We start from the raw sequence: 15,738 nt of genomic DNA, 5'->3' as shown, positions 1-15,738 counted from the left end.
TGCAGGGCGTTACCTTGTGCCTGCTTGTGCGTCAGGACGGTGTCCGGCCTTTGCACCGGCCTCTTCAGCAGCTGCGTGGTGCCCATCTGGCTGGGCTTCTGGAGGGAGGACACAGCAGCCATTTTAGTCTTGGGGCTGGAGGTGGGGCTGCTGGAGACACTGGATAAGTCCTGCTGGAAGAGAAGGAACACCTCTTACCCCCAGGTTTCCCCAAGAGGCAGTTGTAACCCCCAGCACAGCAGCACACAGGCAAGAATCACAGAATGGTGGAGGTTGGCAGGGACCTCTGGAGATCACCCAGTCCAACCCCCTGCCAGAGCAGTTGGACAGGAACGTGTCCAGGTGGGGTCTGGAATATCCCCAGAGAAGGAGACTCCACACCCTCTCTGGACAGCCTCTTCCAGGGCTCTGTCACCCTCAAAGTGACATTTTCCTTATTTCCTGTGTCCCGGTTTGTGCCCATCACCCCTTGTCCTGTCCCTGGGCACTCCTGAGAAGGGTCTGACCCCATCCTCTTGCCCCCCACCCTTTAGCTATTGCTCAGCATCGATGAGACCCCCTCTCGGGCTGCTCTTCTCCAGCTCAACAGCCCCAGGTCCCTCAGCCTTTCCTCAGCAGAGAGATGCTCCATTCCCTTGATCACCTTCATAAAGACTATGCACCCTTTTCCTGCAGCAAATCTATTCCTGAAGGTTCGTTTGCCGCACCACAACCCATTAGTCCCTCTGTATCCTCTCACCTCCCTCTTCCAACACCAACCACGTCTCTCACATGTATTTTAACAGCACAAAAACATCTCTTTACACAACCTCAGCCTTCCCCAGCTCAAAGTATCCCAGAGAGAGCTCCCACCTCCGAGCCCGAAGGCGAGGCGGGCACTTTGGCTGCCGGTGAGGTGGGCCTGCTGCTTCTCTCCGGCAAGTCGAACGACAGATCCCTCCTGGTGGAGTCACGCGGCTTCTTCTTCTTCTCGGCATCCAGGTCACGGGGATCGGAGCCCGAGTGGCTCTCGGCTCGGGTGAGGACACCGGTCAAGAAGTCGGCTATTTCATCCTAGGAAGGATGGAACAAATAGTTAGACTGTGTGAGTCTCTGAACCGATCTTCACAGCTCAAAACAAAAAACGAATGAAAGATTCCCAAAGGGACAAATGGATAATGCTCTGCAGGTTTAATATCCCAAAAAAAGAAACCCTAGAACCTTACAGATAGACCTTGGCTTTCTCATTAAAGCTCACACTCCACTGATTTCTGAGAGAAACATGATGGTTACTCCAATGCTGCCCAAAGTAGTGCTTGTTCCAGTGCATCTGCCTGGGGAAAGACCCAGAAAACACTGCTCTCTGTTTAAGGTGCACTACCAGGACCTCACATCTCTCCTCCTGCAAGGAGACAGCCACTTCAAAATCCCCTCAGGAGAGAGATTCCCTTCCTCCAACCAATCCTGGCACTAAGGTTATAACTATTGGTCACCCAGACATTCCAGCACAGATATTTTTTATAGATATGAGGTGTAAAAGGGAGATTTCTGTGCTTACCTGGATGCACCGGTCCACCATGCTCTGGGTCAGGCCTTCTGACTTCTTTTTGGCTTTGCTTATCCTATTAAAAAAAACAATAGATGGAAGTTAACATGTTTGGTTTTCCACTTTCACACTTCCAACATCATCCTTTTCCTTAGAGTAAGATTCAGGTGACAACAGGCTTGAATCTTACCCAGTTTGACACAGAGCGAGGCAGGATCCAGCTCCCTCAGCTCTCAACTCAAGAGCACCGTCTACTGGAAAGATGAGATTCACCGCCCAGAAGAGCTGAGGGAAACTTCGATGATGAGGAAAAAGGCCCAGAATCCCACAGCATTTTGCAAAGCAAACAGGACGTTTCCTTTCCTTCAGAGTTCCATCTTCAATATCAGAGCTTTATGCTTCTTTCTTTCCTCTCCTTTACTGACCGTCCCTACTATCAATTTCTGACTTATGTGATGCTCCAAAACCTCATCTGCGCTGCTCCAGCATCACTCCATCCAGCATCAGCCCATCCCTGTTCTCACACACAAACTGCTCAGGTTTTCACCAGTTATTCCAAACACACACAAGTGTGACAGGAGTATAAGCTCCAGAGTTTACTGAAACCCTAAGAGCTTCTTGCCTCCAGCTTTGGAGTCCTCAACACGGGAGGGACATGGACCTGTTGGAACAGGTCCAGTGGAGGGCCACTAAAATGCTCAGAGGGCTGGAGCCCCTCTGCTGTGGAGGACAGGCTGAGAACTGGGATTGTTCATCCTGCAGAAGAGAAGGCTCCGGGGAGACCTTAGAGCCCCTGCCAGTATCTGAAGGGAGTCTACAGGAGAGATGAGGAGGGACTCTTTTATCAGGGAGTGTAGCGATAGGAGGAGGGGTAATGGTTTAAATTGAAAGAGGGGAGATTTAGATTAGATACTAGAAAGAAATTCTTTGCTGTGAGGGTGGTGAGAGCCTGGCCCAGGTTGCCCAGAGAAGCTGTGGCTGCCCCATCCCTGGAGGGGTTCAAGGCCAGGTTGGAGGGGGCTTGGAGCAACCTGGTGTGGTGGGAGATGTCCCTGCCCAGGGCAGAGGGGTTGGAACTTGATGATTTTTAAGGTCCCTTCCAACTCTAACCATTCCATGATTCTATGATTCTAAGGCTCTTCCAGTCTCCCTTACCCCAATTCTGGGCACAGCCCCCAAAAGCTACACATTCCAGAGCCAGGGGTGGCACGGAACAGCAAAGATTTGCTCTAGTGTCACACCACAGTGCCCTGGACCTTTGACTTACCACTGGGAGAAGCAATGCAGATCTATCCCAGAAAACCAACCCTCTATCCTACACACCAGGTTTTGAGTAACTAAATTGACCATGATGGATCATTTGGGTCACACCAACCCCGTGCAGCGCTACAGGCTGGGGGCAGAGTGGCTGGAGCTGCCCGGCAGAAAAGGACCTGGGGGTGTTGGTCGACTGTCGGCTGAACATGAGCCAGCAGTGTGCCCAGGTGGCCAAGAAGGCCACCAGCATCCTGGCCTGTATCAGGAACAGCGTGGTGAGTAGGACTCGGGAGGTGATTGTCCCCCTGGACTGGGCACTGGGGAGACCCCAACTCGAGGGCTGTGTCCAGTTTTGGGCCCCTCACCACAAAAAAGACCTGGAGGTGCTAGAGCTTGCCGAGAGAAGGGTAACGGAGCTGGTGAGGGGTCTGGAGCACAAGTCTTGTGAGGAGCGGCTGAGGGAGCTGGGGATGTTCAGCCTGGAGAAAAGGAGGCTGAGGGGAGACCTTCTCGCTCTCTCCAACTCCCTGAAAGGAGGGTGTAGCCAGGGGGGGTCGGTCTCTTCTCCCAAGGAACAGGCCATGGGACAAGAGGAAACGGCCCCAAGTTGCACCAGGGGAGGTTCAGATTGGATATTAAGAAATATTTTTACACTGAAAGGGTTATTAAGCCTTGGAATGGGCTGCCCGGGGAAGTGGTTGAGGCACCATCCCTGGAGGGATTTAAAAGATGGGTTGACATAGTGCTTTGATAAAAAAACATCCCTAAATTATGTCTCTGAGTTAGGTTGATGGTTGGATTCGATAATCTGAAAGGTCCCTTCCAACCCAGACAATCCTGATTCTATGACCTTTAAGCATTTCCAGCTCGTTTCAGTACCAAATTTGGGGTTTTCTTGTATGCAGCACGCTCAGATCTTGCCCAACATTTCTGGGAGGACAGCATCCATCTCGCAGACTGTTACCTGAGATTGTCATCTGCTCCTCCCACCACCACCATGCTGTTATCGGCTCGGATTTTCTCCCGGAAATCTTCCATTGCTTCCATGTTGCACTGCAGGGAATTCTGACCGATCACAAAGAGGACAGGGGTCTTCATCTCCAGGAGGGGGTCGTCGACATCCTGCAAGAGCAAAGGGAAATGTCATCTGGAAGGACCGATCCAGGATGCAGAGTCTTTGGAGCCAAACACCTTTCTGAATTAGATGAGGATTTCCAAAAAAGGGAAAGCACGTGTCACTGGGGCAGACAGCGCTTCACGTGCAATCCCAGTACAGACCAATTGAAAAGCAGATATATAAACTGTGTGGTTCATTTAAACATCTCGTGAGAAAGACTGACTCAAAAGCTGAGTGAGTCCATAGCGCTGTTACTCGTTAACAGCTCAGACGGATGCCCTTCCCCTCAGAAACCCTATTTTCCTCCTTCCAAGCTTCTGCCACAAAAACCCAAGATAAGGCAGAAGAAGTACCAACAGCAAAGGACAAAAGGAAAAGGCCTCAAGTTGCGGCAAGGGAGGTTTAGGATGGATATTGGGGAAAATTTCTTCACTGAAAGGGTTGTCAAGCACTGGAAGAAGCTGCCCAGAGCAGTGGTGGAGTCGCCATCCCTGGAGGGATTTAAAAGCCGGGCAGACGTGGTGCTGAGGGACACGGGTTAGCGGTGGTTTGGGCAGTGCTGGGTTGATGGTTGGACTCCATGATCTGAAAGGTCCCTTCCAACCTGGAGAGTTCTATAATTCCTGGGCTGATGCCCCGATGGGATTTACACAGTCATCCCGAGTCCTGAAGAAAACCCTGCTGGAGAGCTGTGCCGTGCTCCAGCTGTTATACAGATTTACACCACCCTCAGAATCAGCCGTTTCATTAGCACAAACCATTCCCAACCCAGTCCCACACTGGGCAGCTAATAAAGGAGCAATCTGGGCTCCATATGAATCATTCTAAGTTGTTTCTGGCCCACCCGGAGGGCACACCTCCTCCAAATAAAAATCACACAGACATTCCTCAAAAAAATCTTCCAGTTATCACTGGAATTCCAAGCCCGATTCTATGAAATAATCTAGGGAGATTAAAAAAAAAAACAAAACACCACCACAACAGTACAGTTCTTTACATGGCTCTATGGGCCTTTGGACCTTACCCCTCTGGGGCCGTCAACGGTGAGAAGAGGGAATCCAAGGCACACAACTGCAGTGACATATTCCATCACTGAAACCTGGGTAGAAAAAGCACCGAGTCAGCATCCCAACGGTCAAGGGTGCGAAGTCTGCTTTGCCAGGCTAAATATCCCCCACATTTATCCTTTGTTGACTGAAAGTGGGGAAAACACAATGAATGACTCAAATTGCTTATGCCCCCGTGAGCAGAAAGGATGTCTGTCCCAAAGCCAGGCCTTGGAAAGAGAAAAGGGACAAGAAGAACCCGGCAGAGCCTGAAAGGCAACAGTAATTCAAAGCTAACTCTGAACTGAAGCCGTCAAGTGGGCTCAGAGGATGCAAAGGAATCGGGTACTCACGTGACAGGCCACCAAGGCACCCGTGTTCCACCCGATGAGGATGATGGGCTTGTGAGAGAAGTGGTTGTGAATCTATGGGAGAGAAAAAGACACAGATGGAGAGGGACAGACAATGGGACAATGACCCGGGGGGACACAGCAGCTACAGGGGGGGTAAACGGTTTGAAGGGAGCAGCAAAGGCTCCCCGACACGCTCGTCGCTGGCTCTTACCTCCGCCACTTTGCCCCTCACGGCCCCAATCATGTGTTCAAGACACTGCAGCACTCCCACCCCGCTGCCGTTGTTCAGCAGGTGGGTGGCGATGGGAATCACCTGCAGTTTGAAAGGGAAGATGGATAAATAACCAAGGCATAACTGGGGACAACAGCTACCGACATCAATTAGCGTGGACTGGAACCCCCTTTATGCATAAACTTGTGCTTTCTCTCTCCTTCTTTCCTCCAGGATTCACTTCTAGCTACTAAAACCAGAGGAAATAGAGAATTTTCCACAGAGACAACCTCTGCTGCTCACCTCGCTCCAGCACACCCAGTATATCTACCCATTAGGAGGTGTGGGAGCAGTTCTGTATCCAGGCAGAGGACTAAGGTGACCCATGATCTCTCTCCTCCAACCTCTTCCTACCAGAGAGCTCATCAATCCTTAATAACAGTAATGAGACACTCTAATAACAGTAGCAATACAATCTAAACTGCCGAAGATGGACAGCTATTGTTGGCAAGAGACCCCCTGAACGCATCAGATTAGGGCAACATCAGATTTGTCAAAACTGGGAGGGGTGGCTGACACACCAGAAGGCTGTGCCACCATCCAGCGAGACCTGGACAGGCTGGAGAGTTGGGCAGAGAGGAACCTGGTGAAATTCAAGAAGGGCAAGTGTAGGGTGCTGCACCAGGGAGGAATAACCGCCCCCACCCGTATAGGTTGGGGGTGACCTGCTGAAGAGCAGCTCTGAGGAGAAAGACCTGGGAGTCCTGGTGGACAACAGGATGACCATGAGCCAGCAATGTGCCCTTGTGGCCAAGAAGGGGGGCATTCAGAAGAGCATGGCCACAGGCCGAAGGAGGTCATCCTCCCCCTCTGCTCTGCCCTGGGGAGGCCCCATCTGGAACACTGGGACCAGTTCTGCGCTCCCTGGTTCCAGAAGGACAGGGAACTGCTGGAGAGGGGACAGCAGAGGGCTATGACGATGAGGGGCCTGAAGCATCTCTCTTAGGAGGAAAGGCTGAGGGACTTGGGGCTTTTTAGTCTGGAGAAGAGCAGACTGAGGGGGGATCTGATCAAGGCCTATAAATACTTAAAGGGTGGGTGTCAGGAGGATGGGGCCAGTTGTTTTTCAGTGGTGCCCAGTGACAGGACAAGAGGGAACGGGCACAAACTGGAACATAAGAAGTTCCATCTAAACATGAGGAGGAACTTCTTCCCTGTGAGGGTGGCAGAGCCCTGGAAGAGGCTGCCCAGAGAGGTGGTGGAGCCTCCATCTCTGGAGACATTCAAACCCCACCTGGACACGTTCCTGTGGGACCTGCTCTGGGTGGCCCTGCTCTGGCAGGGGGTTGCACTGGGTGATCTCCAGAGGTCCCTTCCAACCCCATAGCATTCTGTGATTCTGTAACTTCATCCCCTGTGGAGCATCTCAAACGCTAAGCACCACAGGTAGCAGATGCCAGCCTCTGCTTTCAGCAGAGCCAAGTATTTTGATGCACTGGAGGTTTATAAAAACAATCTCATCAGCTGCAGCGTAGCACAGTGTGAACTTCCCTCCTTTCAAAACCAACCATACGAACCTTTCCCAAGCAGGAAAGCTGCGACTGCCAGAATCGGTGCCGTCGAGAAGTGGGGAACATGGAGTTGGAGGGTCCAGAGGAAGCAATCAGGATGAGGGGGGAGCCAGGCAATTTGCTCTACGAAGTTCAACAAGAGAAGCGTAAGGGAAAGCAACTTCCCTCCCCGAGATCTCGCTGCCCAGCAGGAGGGTTCTCATTAATTCATGACATTTTCCCCAGCCAAAGCTACATCAAGGGGAAATATGGCCAACAGAAGGAGTCCCCCTCACTAAAGGGGGAGGAAAAGAGCCCAGGAAGGGAAAAAAAAAAGGCAGAAGGAAGAGGACAGCAGAAGGATGGGAAGAATAAAGCGATGTGAAACCAGCCTCTTGCTCCCTGCAAGCCCCAAGAGACACTCACTGGTTTATTATGGGACAGGACACCCACTGCTGGGTCCCAAGGTCTCTTCAGCAGCAGAGACAGAGCCTCGGCACCCGCTGCTCCCGTCTTCGCGGTGGAGGAGAGCAGCATCCTGTCGATCAGGGTGGGGATCTGAAACCAGAGGCCAGAAAGGACTGAAGAAAACGCACACAGCCCTTTCGAGGGGTTTTAAAACATCATCCCCATCACTCCAAAGAAAAAGGATAAAGACTCCACCAGCTTTCTTTATAAAGGAAGAACGTTTTAAGTGACAGCGAAGTCTTTCAACTGCTTTTATCACCTTTCCCTTCAGCGTTTGCAGAGCATCCAAGTAAGCAGCCAGCACCGGCAAACTGAGGGTTTCCACTAAGGTCGTGTGAAGCCACTGGATGAGTTTGGTGTCCCAGTTCACACTGGCCAGAGCTTGGCGGACCCTCCGAGCACATTTGTCCACCGCTATCCTCCTCAGGACCGGCTCGTTGCAAGCCTAAAAACCAGGAAATTCCAAGGAAATACAGTTATGGGAGAAAAAAAAATCAAGCATGGCACGTGCAGCCTGAGCCACAGAGGACAGAATCACACCCCAAAGAAGCCCAGAGCTGCCCATTTCTTAACACTACACAACCCAACGGCCAAGATTTTCATCTTGGCTCGATGGGGCTTTGCCAGGAAGGACGGATAAAGACACCCAGGCAGCGACTCAGCTGGAAAGGGAAATAGGAAGAGAAAGAGCTTACCCCTTCGTTAGCCAAACGAGCCAGCCTGTCAGACTGTAGCGCTTTGTGGATCTTGTTAAACAGCTTGTTCTGGGCCATCGTCCAGCCCGTCCTGTTGGGAAAACCAGAGAGGTGACATAGGGCACTGCCACACAGCCATCCAGGTGCCTGTGCCCAAAGGCCATCGGCTGTGACCACAGCCTCAAGAACTGATTCACAGCCATGGACAAAGCGAGTTTGGCTACTCGGGATTTAATTATGATGATGACTCAATAAAAAAATACTATTTTTTAAATGTCATTAAGGCCCGTCGGCAAACATCCAAGCATCAGAAAGACCACAGTTACAGCAGAAGCAATAAAAGGACCAAAAATGACTTCTTTTAGCATCACCACATTTCTCAGACAGACTATCCAGAAAAAAAAAACCAACTCCATTCGTCGTAACGTCAAGATGGGCAGGACTACAGTTACAGTGAGGGGTTTTAACAGGGTGGGATTTATCCATAGCCTCATTTTTAATTTGTGACATCGGAATATGGCTCATTGAGGATCTACGTGTAATCTAATGACTCGCTGTCCCAATCTCCTCTGAACAGGAGAGCTTCAATGGGAAAGGCTGAAGTGATAGGATGAGATGCTGGGAGGGCTGGAGCACCTTTGCTGTGAGGCCCCTCACTACAGGAAGGACACTGAAGTGCTAGAACGTGTCCAGAGGAGAGCCACCAAGCTGGTGAGGGGTCTGGAGAACAAGTCATACGAGGAGAGGCTGAGGGAACTGGGCATGTTTAGTTTGGAGAGGAGGAGGCTGAGGGGAGACCTCATTGCCCTCTACAACTCCCTGAAAGGAGGGTGTAGAGAGGTGGGTGTTGGCCTCTTCTCCCAAGGGAATAACGACAGGAGCAGAGGAAATGGTCTGAAGTTGGGGCAGGGGAGGTTTAGATTCGATATCAGGAAGAATGACTTTACTGAGAGGGTGGTCAGGCACTGGAACAGCCTGCCCAGGGAGGTGGTGGAGTCGCCATCCCTGGAGGGATTTAAGAAACGTGTGGATGTGGCACTTCAGGGCACGCTCTAGTGCCCGAGATTGTTGGGTTGTGTCTGTTTGGGGGTGGGGTGGGGTGTGGTTGTGGGTGTTTGTTTTGGTTTGGTTTTGGTGTTTGGCGTTCTGGGATTTTTTGGGTGGTTTTTTTTTTGGTTTTGGTATGTTTTTTGTGTGGTTTTTTGGTGGGGTTTTTTTTGTTGGTTGGACTCAATGATCTCAAAGGTCCCATCCAACCAAAAATATTCTGTGATTCTGTGACAGGCTGAGAGAGTTGGGGGGGTTCAGCCTGGAGAAGAGAAGGCTCCGGGGAGACCTTGGAGCCCCTTCCAGTCCCTAAAGGGGGGGGCTCCAGGAAAGCTGGGGAGGGACTCTGGATGAGGGAGGGGAGCCCTAGGAGGAGGGGGAAGGGTTTGCCACTGAAAGAGGGGAGATGGAGATGGGATGTGGGGAAGAAGTTCTTTGCTGTGAGGGTGGTGAGAGCCTGGCCCAGGTTGCCCAGAGAAGCTGTGGCTGCCCCATCCCTGGAGGGGTTCAAGGGAAGGTTGGAGGGGGCTTGGAGCAAGCTGGTCTGGTGGGAGGTGTCCCTGCCCGGGGCAGGGGGTGGCACTGGATGGGCTTTAAGGTCCCTTCCAACCCAAACCATTCCATGATTCTATGAAAGGTTCGGCAGCTGGGCCAGTCTCTCCCATTACACCCCACTGCTTTCATAGCAGGTAGACGAGGAATTTAGACACAAGAATTCATCTTCTTTGACCATTATTCATTCAGGAAGGTTACTGCATATCAAGTCACACCAAAAACAACCTCACACCACATAGCGTGTGCCCGTCTAGTGCCCGAATTTCTTTTCTCTGCCATCCCCGTGCTACCTGTTGACGTGTTCCTCCCAGTCGTCCGGCGGTGGAGGGGCGTCAGCGTCCGTGCGGGCGAACATGACGTGGCGCTCACACTCGTTCATCACGCTGCGCGCCTTCTGGTTGTCGTAGAGGGGCACAGGTGTGGGCGTCACCGTCTCCACGTCGATGGGGACATCTGCTTCCCTGTCAGCAATAACCCCGCTTTAGAATCATAGAAACGTCTAGGTTGGAAGAGACCCTTGGGATCATCGAGTCCAACCATCTACCCTACTCTACAAAGTTCTCCCCTACACCATATCCCCCAACACCACATCTAAACGGCTCTTAAACACATCCAGGGATGGTGACTCAACCCCCTCCCTGGGCAGCCTGTTCCAATGCCCGACCACTCTTTCTGTGAAAAATTCTTTCCTAATGTTCAGTCTAAACCTACCCTGTTGGAGCTTGAAGCCGCTCCCTCTCGTTCTGTCATTAATTACCTGTGAGAAGAGACCGGCACCAACCTCTCTACAGTGTCCTTTCAAGTAGTTGTAGAGAGTGATGAGGTCTCCCCTCAGCCTCCTCTTCCTCGTACTAAACAGTCCCAGCTCCTTCAACCGCTCTTCATGTGATTTGTTTCCCAGGCCCTTCACCAGCTTCGTTGCCCTCCTCTGCACCCGCTCCAGCACCTCGATATCTCTCTTGGATTGAGGTGCCCAAAACTGGACACAATACTCCAGGTGTGGCCTCACCAGTGCCGAGTACAGGGGCACAATCACCTCCCTACTTCTGCTGGTCACGCTGTTTCTAATACAAGCCAGGATGCCGTTGGCTTTCGTGGCCACCTGGGCACACTGCCGGCTCGTGTCCAGCCGCTTGTCAATTAGAACCCCCAGGTCTCTTTCTTCCAGGCAGCTTTCCAGCCACATTTCCCCAGGCCTGTAGCGCTGCTTGGGGTTATTGTGGCCCAAGCGCAGAACCTTTAGAGAAGGGCATTGCTTACCTTGGGCTCTGCCGTGCTTTACAACGGAAAGTCCATCCCCAACTCAGCCCCCACGGCCCATACTGGTCCCCAAGGGTCCCCAAACCTGCTCTGGTCTCCCCAGCACACGCTCTCCCCTCACCACCACACCAGCCCCACAGGATCCTCCACCCCACACGCTCCCCCTCACAGACCCCTCAGGACCTAACCCAGCTCACTCAGCCCCACACTCTCCCTCTCACAGATCCTCCAGCCCCACACACTCCCCCTCACACACCCTTCAGGACCTAACCCAGTTCCTCCAGCACCCCACTCTCCCCCTCACAGATCCTTCAGGACCTAACCCAGCTCCCTCAGCCCCACACGCCCCCCCTCAGACCCCTCAGCCCCACACGCTCCCCCTCACACACCCCTCAGGACCTAACCCTCCTCCCCCAGCCCCACACTCTCCCCTCATACACCCCTCAGCCCCACATTCTCCCCCTTTACACACCCTTCAGGACCTAACCCAGCTCCTCCAGCACCCCACTCTCCCCCTCACAGATCCCTCAGGACCTAACCCTCCTCCCCCAGCCCCACACTCTCCCCTCACAGACCCCTCAGCCCCATATTCTGCCCCTTCACACACCCCTCAGGACCTAACCCAGCTCCCTCAGCTCCATACTCTCCCCCTCACAGACCCCTCAGGATTCCCCCAGCCCCACAGGGGGCTTCACAGACACGCCCCCCCCCACTCTCCCCTCAAAGGCCCCACACTCTCCCACCCCAGCCCCCACACAGGCTTCTCTGCCCCACAGACCCCACAGTCTCCCATCACAGACCCCTCAGGACAGCCCCCCCAAGCCCCCGCATAAGACCTCTCAACTCAGCAGGACTTCCCCTCACCTGCCCCACAGGCCTCCCAGCCCCTACATATACCCTTCAGCCCCACACTCTCCCCTCACAGGCCCCTCAAAACCACCCCCAGCCCCCACAAAGTCCTCTCAGCACCACAGAGCCCCCACTCTCCCCTTGCAGACCCCTCAGAAACCCCCCCACAGGGTGTCTCAGCCCCATAGATGCCCCAGTCTCCCCCCAAAGGCCCCTCAGGATCCCCCAACTCACACACAGGCCCCTCAGCCCCACAGGATGTCCTTCTCCTGCCCCACAGACCCCTCCACTCTCCCCTCACAGACCACTCAGGACCAACCCCCCCAGCCCCAAACAGGCCCCTCAGCTCCACAGGCCCCTCAGAACCCTCCACTCTCCCCCCACAGACCCCTCAGGACCTGTCTGCAAGTCTGTCAGCCCCACATACTCCCCACTCTCCCCTCACAGGCCCCTCAGGGCCACCCCCCGAGCCCCCACATAGGCTCCTCAGCCCCACAAGACCCTCCCCTGCCCCAGAGGGCCCCCATTCTCCCCAAACAGGCCCCTCAGGAGACCCCCTCGTCCTCACACAGGTCTCTCAGCCCCAAAGGACCCCCCACACTTGCCCCACAGGCCCTTCACGACCCCCAGCTCCCACATAGGCTCCTCAGCCCCACAGGACCCTCCCTGCCCCACAAACCCCCTACTCTTCCCTCATAGGTCCTTCAGGGCCCACCCCGCCCATCACATAGGCCTCTCAGCCCCATAGAGTCCTCCTCTGCCCCACAGACCACCCCCCCGACTCCCCCCTCATATGCACCTCAGGACACCCCAGCCCCTCTGCAGGCCTCTCAGCCCCACAGACCCCCCACTCTCCCCTCACTGACTGTTCAGGACCCCCCAAGCCCGAAATAGGCCCCTCAGTTCCACAGGCCCCACAGAACCCTCCACTCTCCCCCCACAGACCTCTCAGAACCCCCTCAGCCATCACGCAAGTCTGTCAGCCCCACATACTCCCCACTCTCCCCTCACAGACCACTCAGGACCTCCCCTTGCCCTCACACAGGTCTCTCAGCCCCAAAGGACCCCCCACACTTGCCCCACAGGCCCTTCACAACCCCCAGTTCCTACATAGGCTCCTCAGCCCCACAGGACCCTCCCCTGCCCCACAGACACCCCCCCACTCTCCCCTCAGGATACCCCCAACCCCTCTACAGGCCTCTCGGCCCCACAGAGCCTTCCCCTGCCCCACAGACACCCCCCCACTCTCCCCTCAGGATACCCCCAGCTCCTCTACAGGCTTCTCAGCCCCACAGAGCCCTCCCCTGCCCCACAGACACCCCCCCCACTCTCTCCTCACAGGCCCCTCAGGATACCCCCAGCCCCTCTACAGGCCTCTCAGCCCCACAGACACACTCCCACTCTCCCCTCAGGATACCCCCAGCTCCTCTACAGGCTTCTCAGCCCCACAGAGCCCTCCCCTGCCCCACAGACACCCCCCCCACTCTCTCCTCACAGGCCCCTCAGGATACCCCCAGCTCCTCTACAGGCCTCTCGGCCCCACAAACACACTCCCACTCTTCCCTCAGGATACCCCCAGCTCCTCTACAGGCTTCTCAGCCCCACAGAGCCCTCCCCTGCCCCACAGACACCCCCCCCACTCTCTCCTCACAGGCCCCTCAGGATACCCCCAGCCCCTCTACAGGCCTCTCAGCCCCACAGACACACTCCCACTCTCCCCTCAGGATACCCCCAGCTCCTCTACAGGCTTCTCAGCCCCACAGAGCCCTCCCCTGCCCCACAGACACCCCCCCCACTCTCTCCTCACAGGCCCCTCAGGATACCCCCAGCCCCTCTACAGGCCTCTCAGCCCCACAGACACACTCCCACTCTTCCCTCAGGATACCCCCAGCCTCTCTACAGGCCTCTCAGCCCCACAGAGCCCTCCCCTGCCCCACAGACACCCCCACTCTCCCCTCACAGGCCCCTCAGGATACCCCCAGCCCCTCTACTGGCCTCTCAGCCCCACAGACTTCCCCACTGTCCCCTCACTGACCGTTCAGGACCACCTCTATGCCCCTTCCTCTGCCCCACAGACCCCTCAGGACCCCCCCCCAGGCCTCTCAGCCCCACACTCCCGCTCCATAAAGCGCCCCCCCCGCCGGGAGCTCACAGGGCGGTGCCGGGCTGCCTCCGTGGGGTGAGGAAGAGCATGCGGGTGGGCCGAGCGGCGCTGGCGTCGGGGTGGGCGCTCCAGGGTTTGGCGTAGCTGTGGTCCAAGCATACCAGGTCCAGCTCCCGCTCGTGGGCCGACAACTGCAGCAACAGCGACGTCCCCATCCTCCGCGCCGACCACTGCAGCTCCCGGTCGCGATCCCGCTCCCGGTCGCGATCACGGTCCCCCCCGCGTTGCGACATGGCCCTACCGAGCCCCGCGACGCATCCCGCCGCGCCCGGCCCGCCACCCCGCCGCGGCGCGCATGCGCCGGCCACGCCCCCTGAGGGGGCGTGGCCGGCGCATGCGCGCCGCGGCGGGGTGGCGGGCCGTAAAGAGCGGAGACTGGATTTGACAGGAGCGGAACGGAGTCAAAGCGCGGAGAGCGGAGGGGAGCGGAGCGGAAGGAGCGGGAAGGGGGACGCGGGGACATACGGACACGGGGACACGAGGACATGGGGATATAGGAGACGGGGATACGGGGACACATGGATGTCAGGGTGCAGTGATGTGGGGATGCAATAGTACGGGGACAGAGGGACAGGCAGACGTGGGGATGCAGTGACAGGGACACATGGACATGGGGATGCAGTGACACAAGGACATGGGGACACACGGACATGAGGATGCAGTGATATGGGGACATACAGACATGGGGACACAGGGACATGGGGATGCAGTGACACAAGGACATGGGGACACGGACATGGGGATGCAGTGATATGGGGACACAGGGACACATGGACATGGGGACACAGGGACAGAGGGACACATGAATGTGGGCATGCGGTGACACAAGGACATGGGGACACAGGGACATGTGGATGCAATGACATGGGGACATACAGACATGGGGACACATGGACGTGGGGACACAGGGACATGGGGATGCAGTGACATGGGGATATACAGACATGGGGACACAGGGACATGGGGACACATGGACATGGGGATGCAGTGACACAAGGACATGGGGACACAGACATGAGGATGCAGTGATATGGGGACATGGGGACACATGGACGTGGGGACACAGGGACATGGGGATGCAGTGACGTGGGGATATACAGACATGGGGACACAGGGACATGGGGACACACGGACATGGGGATGCAGTGACACAAGGACATGGGGACACAGACATGAGGATGCAGTGATATGGGGACATGGGGACACATGGACGTGGGGACACAGGGACATGGGGATGCAGTGACGTGGGGATATACAGACATGGGGACAGACATGGGGACACAGGGACATGGGGATGCAGTGACGTGGGGACATACATATATGGGGACATGAAGATGCAGTAATATGGGGACATACAGACATGGGGACACAGGGACATGGGGATGCAGTGACACATGGACGTGGGGACACAGGGACATGGGGATGCAGCGATATAGGGACGTGGGGACACATGGACGTGGGGACACAGGGACATGGGGGCATAGGGACATGTGGACATGGAGACATGGGGACATGGGGACATAGGGATCCACAGACATGCAGTGACATGGGAATATATAGAGACGGGGATATGGGGACACAGGGACATGGGGATGCAGTGATGTGGGGACATACAGACATAGGGACACATGGACATGAGGA

General features: G+C 55.4%; 1 protein-coding gene across 1 annotated transcript in view; it reads right to left on the bottom strand.

Moving 5' to 3' along the window:
- KANSL3 (KAT8 regulatory NSL complex subunit 3) overlaps positions 1 to 14,382 on the bottom strand; it is a 33,575-nt gene extending 19,193 nt beyond the window's left edge. The window contains exons 1-13 of the mRNA XM_074164149.1: positions 14,086 to 14,382; positions 10,115 to 10,285; positions 8,223 to 8,313; positions 7,787 to 7,972; positions 7,486 to 7,617; positions 7,087 to 7,203; positions 5,510 to 5,611; positions 5,299 to 5,370; positions 4,924 to 4,998; positions 3,747 to 3,904; positions 1,538 to 1,601; positions 853 to 1,053; positions 14 to 170 (exon numbers count right to left, since the gene is read on the bottom strand). Of these exons, the coding sequence (XP_074020250.1) occupies positions 14 to 170; positions 853 to 1,053; positions 1,538 to 1,601; positions 3,747 to 3,904; positions 4,924 to 4,998; positions 5,299 to 5,370; positions 5,510 to 5,611; positions 7,087 to 7,203; positions 7,486 to 7,617; positions 7,787 to 7,972; positions 8,223 to 8,313; positions 10,115 to 10,285; positions 14,086 to 14,330 (1,771 nt within the window). The 5' untranslated portion in view covers positions 14,331 to 14,382. The remainder of the gene's footprint in view (positions 1 to 13; positions 171 to 852; positions 1,054 to 1,537; positions 1,602 to 3,746; positions 3,905 to 4,923; positions 4,999 to 5,298; positions 5,371 to 5,509; positions 5,612 to 7,086; positions 7,204 to 7,485; positions 7,618 to 7,786; positions 7,973 to 8,222; positions 8,314 to 10,114; positions 10,286 to 14,085) is intronic.
- Between the last annotated feature and the right edge of the window lie 1,356 nt (positions 14,383 to 15,738).

Source organism: Numenius arquata, chromosome 26 (assembly GCF_964106895.1).
Source record: "Numenius arquata chromosome 26, bNumArq3.hap1.1, whole genome shotgun sequence".
NCBI classification, from domain to species: Eukaryota; Metazoa; Chordata; class Aves; order Charadriiformes; family Scolopacidae; genus Numenius; species Numenius arquata.
The sequence above is the reverse complement of the archived record's forward strand: the minus strand, read 5'-3'. Positions and strand labels throughout refer to the sequence as shown.